The sequence below is a fragment of the Aplysia californica genome, unplaced genomic scaffold (genome assembly GCF_000002075.1).
Source record: "Aplysia californica isolate F4 #8 unplaced genomic scaffold, AplCal3.0 scaffold01775, whole genome shotgun sequence".
NCBI classification, from domain to species: Eukaryota; Metazoa; Mollusca; class Gastropoda; order Aplysiida; family Aplysiidae; genus Aplysia; species Aplysia californica.
Window position 1 is genome coordinate 2,504 of NW_004799045.1, and position 11,494 is coordinate 13,997.

The 11,494-nt window shown below is 41.4% G+C and overlaps 1 protein-coding gene across 1 annotated transcript in view; it reads left to right on the forward strand.

Moving 5' to 3' along the window:
* Window positions 1-4,841: 4,841 nt before the first annotated feature.
* LOC101847634 (G1/S-specific cyclin-D2) overlaps window positions 4,842-11,494 on the forward strand; it is a 12,006-nt gene continuing 5,353 nt past the window's right edge. Inside the window, exons 1-3 of the mRNA XM_005113249.3 lie at window positions 4,842-5,269; window positions 6,775-6,990; window positions 9,909-10,068. Of these exons, the coding sequence (XP_005113306.1) occupies window positions 5,057-5,269; window positions 6,775-6,990; window positions 9,909-10,068 (589 nt within the window). The 5' untranslated portion in view covers window positions 4,842-5,056. The remainder of the gene's footprint in view (window positions 5,270-6,774; window positions 6,991-9,908; window positions 10,069-11,494) is intronic.

The window sequence follows — 11,494 nt, forward strand, 5'->3', positions numbered from 1 at the left end:
TGCTACTCCTTGGCTCCTTCTTAATGCTGTCATTCAGCCACACCCCTGATCTTCTGGTAGGAAAGATCTACGCCTAGCCTTCTCGGACAAGGGCGAAAAATTTCGGAGGGTCTGTGTACAAGTGGCACACGTTAAAGATCCGTTGGTGGTCTACAATTGATAAGAATAGGCCTCGGCCGTCACCTTGGCAAAATTTTAAAAATTCCTACCAACTGAAATAGTTTAATGTGTCCCGCGCGCTCATATGAACTTAGGCAGTTGCGAGCACCGTAAAACCCCTAGTTACTTCGTGAGTTGCTAAACCTGCTGTCCAAGTTTTCCACTGGATTATGTAGGTTTTCTCTTTATTGGTTTAAAAAAAAAAATTGTTTAACCCTATCCGTACGATCGTATTCATACGACGAGGGGAACTCTGCCACCACTTTCAAAGAGGAAATTTACTCGTTAATCCGATCCGTCCGCTTTGCATAGCAGTCTGTCAAAATGATTTTTGGAGATAAACAGAAAGTTTCAAAGAGATCTTCGTACTAGAAGTATTCTAAAAATACTAAAATGTGAAGAATACAACCCCGGGTGTACAAAATGACCCCAGGGCGTAGGGATAGGGTTAAATTGTATTTTTGGTCGGGAGGAAAAGGTGGAAGAGGGGGAAGGCGCTACGCAGGAGAAAACGCAATGAAAAGACACGATGGAAAGAAAAATGTTGTTGAGGATGAAATCAGTTGTTCAGATGTGAGCTGTGCTGTCAGTCTTTGGTTAGAACCACTAGGCCTATAGTGCGTTAAAAAATCGAAGCGCAGCTTATTGTCAAATATCCCCTTAACTATCGAACATTTTGCACATTAACTTATATCAATTTGTCTTAGATCTAACCTTCGAATATTTTTGCAAATACCTGCACACTGTATTCTATTTTTAAAAATCCCACACTAATTAAAAAAAATTCCAAGTTGAAGATTTCTACAGATCTTTTAAAAGTTTACAGCTCGGACAATATCGCTTTTTAAAGTCCGCCATTCTTTTTTTTTTCTAATCGCAACGTTCTGCTTATTGAACGCATCTTTTGAAAACCTTGAGATCAAAATTCAAAGGGTTCACTATAAAATTAATTTCTTGTAAGAAGTTTTTCCACCCAAAGGTTTCATTTGTGAGCTGTGACATGGGGCCATGTAGGCCCCTATACCTAGATCTATGCAACATGTGTGGAAGAAGCGGAAAGTGCTCTGAACAGTATCATTTTCCGCGTGATGGAGATTTATAGTATTTTATATAAATCTATAAAGGAAAGTTTTTAGATCTAGCTTTTGTAGGAAAATATGATTAAGTTAAGACAAATTGATACAAACTGCTGTGCAAAGTATAGGGGTGGAAAGGGGGGGGGTCACTAAAGAGATGCATAACCTGAGGATAAGTTGCACCTCGAATTTTTGACCGTACTGTAGGCCTATAGTCCCTATAGATTTAGATTTAGATCTAGCCTACAAAGCATGCGTAGCAAACATAGTCCGTCTTATTTGACACTTAAAATCCGCACAGGAAGCTGTGATTGTGTTCAGCGACAGTGATCTATAGCTAGAACAAAAGTAACACAACTACTGCTTTTATATATATATTTTTTTTTAAGGGCTGCAGTGAAGAACTTGCTGACTAATCGCCACAACACTGTAGCCCAATGTAGACATAATACGGGGTGCCCATTGGGGGGATCGGGTCGGGTCGGGTCGGTTTTCGGTTTCCTAGCCAGATCGACGGTGCAAAGGGGCTATCGTGGCACAAGCCGATCGCACCCAACTCGTCGCCTCAAGAACAAACACGTTTGTTTTCAAGCGATGAGTCGGGCGATCGACCCTATCCGACCCGATCCCATCAGCAATGGGCGGGCACCCCGTAGGGATGCTTGGCAGGTGCCCTGGCGTGATGTGCTCCTTCTTTCCAATCAAATATATCGTACTTATCTCTCCTTCTTAATTAAAAAAAAATGTCTTTGTTTGGTGAGTGTTTATTACTAATATTAATCTCCTATATCTTTTAGATCTCTTATTTTCGGCTCTTATAAATATGACCTGACTGTGGAGTCGGTTGTCTTTCTGCAAATGCCACAGACAAGACAATAGACTATAAATTGCGAGTAAGTTCGTTTCATGATTACAAGAACATTAATTTAAATGCTGTCGGGAAGGGGAGGGGGGGGGGGGGTGCTCCGTACAACTATTAATCATAAGGTAAAGAGTAGAAATTCCTGCGTCGCTCACTTTTTGGGTTTATTTTATACAAGAGGCATTTATTTTTACCAATGACGGATGAAAATTTAAAATTCTAAAGAGTCTAGCAGAAGCTGAGACCCCAGTAAGGAATCAAAACAGACTTTCACTTTCCTCGTAGGTCTATAGGAGGCATATGCTTCTCACAATTTGATCTGCTTAGGCTTATAATAGAATTATACCCAGGTTCCCAAGGCCCAAGCAAATCTTCCTACTTCTTCAGAATAATTTACATGTAACGAACAAACAAACAAACATACTCTCACACATCCACCACAAAATAAAGAAATTTATTAACTATATTATGATCCTGTATCTTTCATGAATGCAAATTAATTTACTTAGCTTTTATGGTTGCAACCCCCTCCCCCCCCCCCTTCCGAAAAAAAGTACGGCAAACTGAAACCCTTCTCTCTTTATTTCCTCAAACTTCGAGAGCAACGCCACGCTCAAAATCGGAACGAAAGCGGTGAAACTTGATAAAATCATTCACAGGCAAGAAAAAATGAGAGAGAGCGCACCTAAACCCCGCCCCCGGCACCCTTCTCCATCCTTATTGATCATCATCCTTAAAATGGGTGGGATCTTCTCGACGAATGACAGCCAGGTGCTCTCTTCTCATTCATAGCCGCCCGTACGCGAAGACCTTTCATTCATTCAATACTCTGGGACTACGCCTTGACCTAGTTGTTCGCCCCTCTCTCGCTCGCCCCCGCCGATTGGTTGGCTGAGATCAAATGTAGGTCATAGTATCGGATAGTTTTGCATGGAGCTCGTTGTATTCTTTTATGAACGTACTAGGCCTAGGCTGAAAGTAAATTCCTCGGGATCAAGGGTTCTGCTGTTCTGTCCCTGCAGACAACTTATACTTTGTGCATGGGCTATAAAACTTGTGAAAGAAAATTAAACGTAACAGGAACATATATAGTGGCCTTATTACTTAAGCCATTTAAAATCCATTTTTCTTCGTCTTTCTTAAAAACAGAAAGGAGACTACTGGTCTTGTAACAACAAGATCTACTAAATCTGGATTTAGATCTAATCTAGATCTAGATTCTAGATCTTAGATCTAGGTGTAAAATTTATTATTTTTAGACTAGGCCTAGAAGTCTAAGGGATGAAGAATCTGCAGCAATCTTGTTTAGAAAAAAAATATATTAAAATCTTTTCCATCCGAACTAATAGCTTAATCCTCGGGAGATCGACGTTCAAGGATGACATTTCCCCCCTTTCTGAGTATGATTTAGATCTAGATCTAGATAAAATCTAGATCTACTTGAAATTATTTGAACTTTCTTTGCAAGAAAAATTCTAAAACTTCTTTGAATCTTTTTGAGTTCTCAGAGGAACATGCAAGACCCAGTAAGAATTAATGTAATCTAAATCTAGATCTAGATCTACATCTAAATGAAACACAAGCACTTCTAACTTTTGTTTTTTAAACACTAAAATCAGCGATAAGTAGGCCTACTAACATTTAATCGGAAAGCGGCATGTTTTTAGACATTGGGTTATTCGATAGCCTAATCACCTTCTCCCTGTCCAGTTTGTCTCTTCTTTTTCAAAAGAAAACATCTATTCGTGGGAAGATTTGAAAATGAGCGTTTGCGCACGCATGTGCGTGTGAGTATGTGTGTGTATTGTGTGTGTGTATGTGTGTGTGTGCGTGTGCGTGTGTGTGTGTGTGTGAGAGAGAGAGAGAGAAAGAGAGAGAGAGAGAGGGGGGGGGGTTCAGAAATAAAATCGGATCAGACAATATCGGAAACTAGATCTAGATCTATTCGAATGTACCATTGTTAAGGGGAAATCAGAAGCCCAAAAAGTTTTAAAGAAATGGGAACGCTCTTTGTCCCGACGCAGATTTCTAGACAAGAGATGTCTATATCTAGATCTAGACCTTTATCTAAGCTTATGTTAGCTGTTTTAAACTTTTTTAAAGTAGACAAGTGAATAGGCCTGAGTTATGTTGGCAACGAAATGCCGGCCTATCTTCCAAAACTTTATCCCCAAAAAAACATCACCACACACACGCACAAAAACACTGATTTGTCTAGATCTAACCGTCGTTCGTTAGTAGTTGTTTTTTAAACTGTCAACTTATTTCGATGATAGACCACAAACCAGTGTCAGGACGAACTCGCTTTACAGAAGTCACTGTCAGAAGTCGCGGAAGTTTGAGAAAGAGAAGGCACGTCGAATGCCCTCACAAACGCGAAGCTGGGACCAGGCCCACCACACCTCGCCGCTGCGCGAGTGACCACCCATATCTTTAGCCTAGGACACACACACACACACACACACACACACAGGTCGGCCCAATGTGCACTTGTGAATATTCATGAGCTTTTGCAGAAAAAGGAAAAAGATTTACGCTAAAACAAAAGATAGTTCAACGTTCATATCATAATTTAAAATTCTTCAGTCATTTATGGAACCATTGCACTAATTACTTTTGCATTACATGCTATTGTTTTGGAAGAAACTGCAAAAGATTTGCAACTTATTATCATTTTCTCCTATCTCGGATCTCTGTGCGCATGCGCGGACGTCGAGAAAGGTTTCGGAGCCCATTGAAAGGCACGAACACTTATAAACGCTTCATAGCAGAGGCCGATGTTAGAAGGGCTTGCAACTGTGAGAGGCTCTGTCTGCTGGAACTTGTGGCTCAATTTCACGACAACACATTCTACCTCAAATTCTTTGTGTTTATTGGAAAAAAGTTATTCTTGTTGGATATCCCCAAAACGGAGTACTAAATTACTGAAATCTCCACTGCTATCTCACAATTTCAAGGCATGGAGCACCTTTCCTTGGTATGCTGTGAGACGGAGATTGGAGGCAAATCTAAACGGGCCATATTAGACCCAGTCTTATTGAACGACAAAAGAGTGCTGAACAATTTACTTGCTACAGAGGATAAATATCTTCCACATACTCGTTACTTTAATTGTGTTCAAACAGATATTCAACCGTACATGAGGAAAATGGTGACAGAATGGATGGCGGAGGTAAGCAATGCTGCATGTGTGTAACTTACTGTTGTTGGCCTAACTGGTCAGACGAGGTTCAACAGTTTGGTAGACTCTGATAGGCATAGCCTAGGCCTACACGTCGATTCTAGATTATCAGCCACCTGGACTGACTGACTAGAAGTCTAGATCTATCTAAGGCTTAGATTCTGTAGATCTAGATCTAGAGGTCTATTGTGTGGGCATTTTTATAGACGAACAGAGACTCTCAGCACGAATGAGTCGAATGTCTGACAGAGCCACATCATCAGCCATCATCAGTTCTAAAAGTTAAAAACGGCTTCACGGGTCCATATGGTGCGAATATTAATATTTTGATTTTTAGATGTTTTATTATGTCATGGGTTAGGTTGAAAATTAGTTCATTGTCGTGTCTTGAATGTTGCGATTATCGTGACGAAATTTGACGAGCCGGATTATGCGTTGACAGAAGGCGAACTCCTGAACATTTCAATATGGCTGAGTCAACCCTAGACCTTGAACCCCCCCCCCCCCTTTACCCCAGCCTCATAGCGAGATCTAAACGGGCTTTTAGTAGCCTAACTCTCTAACTTGCATAGCAGAAGTTGTCTTTTTGCAGACAGTGGACGGAAAAAGAAATTAGTCTAGAAATCCCATAACTTTAGATCTAGAATCTTATCTCAAACCACATTCAGGCCTAGACTCTAGATTCTCTAGATTCTAGCCAAACCATGTCAATCATCTCTAGCCTAGCCTAGGCCTACTTTTTTGACATTCTCAAACTCATCTTTGTCTCTGTCGCTAGATTAGATCTAGATTTCTAGATCTAGAATATAGATCTAAATCTAGATCTAGTCCTTACACTTTCTTCAGCTCGTTCGTAACCACAGAACTGTTTTCAAGATGCAGCCTTGATTTAGGCTCCCTACTTTTCTTGTCTGAAGGTTTCCACCTTGAGCAGTTCATTTCCTAATGTTTCATGTGTTGATGAATTGGTTGTTTTTTTGTTTGTTTGTTGTTTTTTCACTCATTCATCATCTATAGATCTAGATCTAATCTAGATCTAGATCTAAATAGATTTAGATCTAGATAGAACCACTCCAGTCTTGAAATTAATAAAAATGATTCATAAAACATTTCAGATGAAATTGTATCATTAAATTTAGGCCTAGATTTTTCTAGATCTAGATCTAGATCTACAAGGTTGTAATGTAATCCACCATATTTATAGAGTCTATAGATCTATTAAATAATAGCCTAGGCCTAGGCTATAAAATCTGATACAAATCTTCCTCATACATTTTGTAATTTGCTCATATTAGATCTATTCTTTTATGAAAAGAACAAATCTATTAAATTATTTCTTGCATGCATGCTTACAGTCACTCTTCTAAGAGTTATCTAATTTTTTGTTATTCTTCATACACAATAGCCTGCATCCTGCCTGATTGAATATAGATTTAACTCCATGGTTCGTAACTATCATGTTTGCAATAACCATCTTTGTTTCTTTCCATTTTCAGGTATGTTCAGAACAAAAGATGGAGGAGGAGGTTTTTCCTTTGAGTGTGAACTATCTGGACAGATTTTTGTGCATTCGGGATATGAAAAGGACAAAATTACAGCTTTTAGGAGCTGCTTGTATGTTTTTAGCTTCCAAATTAAAAGAGAGCACACCAATCACGGGAGAACAGCTTGTGATGTACACAGACCATTCAATTACGTTGGAGGATTTAACGGTACTACTTTATTTTTACTTCTGTCTTTGAAATTTACTTCAAACTGTCTTTGTCGTTCTTTGTCGTCTGCCTGCTGGTATTTCTTTTCTGAAGTTATTAGAGTTCCATAATAAAGGGATTTCCTTGCAATCTGTCAAAGTTGGGGATATTATATATAAGACTTAGGCTCACTTAGAAGATACACTAAGAAGATACACTATTAAATTAGGCTGGAGTCTTCAGCATTCCATTGCTTGTAATATACTGTAGGCCTACTCTTTATATTTTACTATTATTAGAACTAATGATTAGTGGTTCAATAAACAGCTGGACTGAGTTACATTTTCTAGCTGCTCTAGTAAGTAGGTTCACACCTGTAGCTCTTGGCTTTTTGTCACTGTCATTGTGATCTTTTTTCAGTACTGGTACTGAAACTTGGGCTATCATTCCCCCCATTTGTTTAGGTTAATGAATCCAATATGTCAGCACTCCTCGTGTCTATCTAGCCTATCTCGTCTTTGTCTCAACATTTTGTCACGTGCTGTCTCCTCAAGTAGAATTTCTCAGAAATGGGATTATGGGATCTAGATTATCTAGATTCTGGGCTAGATTCTATAAGTGAAAGCTTTTGATTTGATAGAGCAAGGAAAAAAAAGTGCCTGATGTTGAAAGTGTGGTTGACTTGGTTTGCTACCCTCTGAAAAACGCACGCGATTTCTCATCGGGAAGGGTAGACCTGCTCATGTCAGCTGGGGTCATGTCTTAGTGTGCTGTGTAGTGTTACGAGCAGCCTGCACATACAGCGGCCGTGTCTCTCCACGATTACGTGGGAACCAGACATCGATTCGGCTAGACAGGCTGTGCGCCGCGCACGGCGACCGCCGTGTTGTAGGGGAAGGGCAGTAACTGTGGGAAAGACGACAGACCTCTCCCAATTTTAGTCTGGCGTGTGCTGTCGGATTTTTTTCCCCAGTGTTTAAGAACAATTAATGTCGACGTGACTGTATATTATTATTCTGAATGTCGCGACTGCAAGTGAACGGATTGTCGAATTAAAAGAAAAATGTTCTTGCCGTTATCCTTTTGTCTTGTTTAAGAAATTGGAAAGTTGGAATCGGTATTTGCAGTTTTTAGATTATATTATATTAATTTTGTTCACTATAGGACAAATAAATCTTCAAATTAATGTCTCTTCAGGTTGTTAATCCTCTCCGTGCAACATTTTTTGCAAACCATTCTGACTTACAGGTCGCTTTCTGATATTCTAGCAAACCAATTTCAATAATCCAAGGCAAGCGGCAGAATTTTCGTTCCCTGTGTGTGTGTGTGTGTGTGTGTGTGTGTGTGTGTGTGTGTGTGTGTGTGTGTGTGAGTGAGAGAGAGAGCGAGAGAGAGAGAGAGAGAGAATGAATGTGTGGGAACACTCTTGTTCCACTTACCACCCCCCTGTGTTCCGATAGCAGCCGAGGCGAGCTACGCAACCTTGTTTTGGTTTTATTGGGTGCCACCGTGTAACGGCGCCAGGGTCATGGGAAAGAAAGCGATGGCACCTGATGTCGATTGAGGCGTTACGGCCGGTGCCGACTGGGTGGGTTGGGTTTTTTTGTTGTCTTTTTTAGCGTTACATGGAGTCAAGGCTTTCTTTCCCACAAATTATGTACCTGACCAGTAGACCTCCGGTTTATAAAGACAAGTTTATTGGGTTGCTGATGCACGTCTCTCTCTCTCTCTCTCCCTCTCTCTCTCTCTCTCTCTCCCTCTCTCTCTCTCTCTCTCTCTCTCTCTCTCTCTCTCTCTCTCTCTCTCTCTCTCCTCTCTTCCTCCTCTCTCTCTCTCCCCTCCTCCCCCTCTCCCCCTTCTCTCTCTCTCTTTCTCCCTCTCCCCCCCTCTCTCTCTCCCCCCCTCTCTCTCTCTCTCTCTCTCTCTCTCTCTCTCTCTCTCTCTCTCTCTCTCTCTCTCCTAATTCGCCCTTCTTCTCGTCGTAGCGTATGAACCAGGAAACGAAAACAAAAATCGCCAGTTTCACGCTTTTGATAAGAGCTCTTGGCTGCTTCCCTTGGCCTATGCCCGCATCAGGGTGGAGATTGCGTTCTTTATCAGAGATGTACGCGGAAGTGAGTCAGCTCAGCGGAAATGAGTACTCAGCTTTGCGTTCCGGGTTGTCGGCAAGGTTGTTTCTTTTTTTTTTTTGAGGAAGGGGGGGGATTATTGGTTCGGGCCATCCGATACTTAATCACTTTTTCTTTTTGGCTTTATAGTCATGGGATTTATAATACGCCTTGATAAAGGGCTGCCCCAGTGTTGTGGCCGTCCCCCCAAATTTTAGATTAATGTGTTGATTTAATAAGCCTGGTGTTTAGGGATATATTTAACACTCATTTGTGTCAGTGACCCCCTGAAAGTTTTGCTATACTGTTTGTTTTTCAACATTTTTGTTTGAAGAAATTATTATTTGTGTGTATGTGCAAGCAAAGTGTTTCACTTGAGTGGGTAAGATTGAAGAATACCGGACCAGCGGACTGACTTTGCCTATGTCTCAACCTTAGGAATTCATAATTTTCCCGTTTTTAACATCTCTCAATGGAGAATCTCGGACCGGTAGATCTATTCATTAAAATTTTGTCAGGGGGGAGACCCCCCTGAACTCCTCCACCCCAACCACCCGCCCCACCTACCCCACATTCTCGCGCAATAATGTACGAGTGGTCCGGTATTCTTCAATCTTCCCCTTGACTGAATGAAGGATTGTTCTGCTTCTATTCTTTTACAAACCTCATTTTTCAAAATACATGTACTTTTGCCACTTAAAATCTATACTCGACCTTAGTGTGTAATAGTAATACCTTACGCGTCCTTCCATCTTCCCTTGTTCCTCATCGTACCAACCACGCTAATGCGCACCACCTCCTCCCCTCCTCCCCTCTGTTGACCTCGTGTAGGAAATGGAGTCCCTGATCCTACACCTCTTGAAGTGGGACTTGTCAGCCATCGTGCCCAATGATTTCTTGGACCACGTGCTGCACAGGATGCCGCTGTCTCGGTTCGAGGCGCCCATCATAAAGAGGCACGCGCAGACGTTCGCCGCCCTGTGCGCCACAGGTGAGTTCCCAGTCACCCGCGACCACAGGCCAGCAGCCACACTTGTCCCTTCGCATTAGTAGTATGATACACTGGAGTTTTCCTTACACTATCACTAGATTCTAGATCTGCACCCAAATCGTCGGGACTGCCGGAGGTTTTAAAAAAAATAATATTCTGGTTTTTTTTTTTAAAACTGGCTTTCGGTTTAGAGAGGTTGCTCGAATAGGCCAAAAGGAGGAAAAAAATGGAGGATTTAAAAAAAATGTATTTTAATATTTATTTTTAGTTTACAGACTGTTTTTGCATGTAAAATATTTGGTTTAAGTGGACACCACTGTATTGTATATGGTCTGGTTGGCTCATCCTTTTCCCTCCATTCTCTCTTTATAAATAGCCTAGTGTTTAGGGATATAGTTAGCACACATTTGTGTCAGTGACTCCCTGAAAGTTTTGACATACTGTTTGTTTTCATTATGCATATTTTGTCACTGGCGTCTGTGGTGTAATGGTTAGGCATGCTTTACCATCGAATGCAGAAGACCCGAGATGGAGTGGCTCGGTCTTTCTGCTGAGATATTGTGTCCTTCTCAACCCATTTTGACGCTGATGGGCATGGTTTAATGAAGTAGCCTGCCTCCTAAATAATCTAGATTGTGTTGATGGGGGCACAAGAGTACTGTGCTTAAAGTTTCCATTAATTCAATTATTGAACTTTTATATTAACATTCTTAGTCTTTTTTAATATCAGCATTCATTTGTATATTTTCTTGGGGATGTTACATTAATTTATTTTTTTAAAGTATTGGTTTGGGGGGGGGGGATGTCGGGAGGGGGCTTTGTAGTGTTCCCGCAATCCATGTGTTTGATAAGTTAGGGTGAGTATTGCATTCCACTTATTTATATTATGCTGTAGGTTAGACAGACGTATGTGTGTGTGTGTGTGTGTGTGTGTGTGTGTGTGTGTGTGTGTATTCTTGGAGTGAACCCTTTGTTTTCGCTCTCCCCTTCCTTCTTTCCTTCTTCCTCGCATGCTAGCGGCGGGCTGTGCCAATACCGGTACAGTGTTGGAAGTCGTTGTGGTGGTATGCTAATCAACAAGCCTGACATTGGTTGATCCACTCACGGGATTTTTTCCCCCTTTTTTTTCTTTTAGTCTTACCCTATGTTGGCCCTGTCTGCCTCCCTCCTTTGTTTGGCCACTTTATTCAACACATTAACCCGCCGCTGAACTTGTAAATGTGCGCCGGTGCATCAAGGGTTGAGACCTCCGCCTATCTGGCCCGGCTCTCGCCCATAAGATAAAACAAGCGACCTCCTCTCTCTTTCCTTCTTCGACCACTGCATGCTGCATGCACCGTCCGCTGTGAGGGCACCTGACAATCTCTCTCTTGTTTCTCTCTCTCTCTCTCTCTCTCTCTCTCTCTCTCTCTCTCTCTCTCTCTCT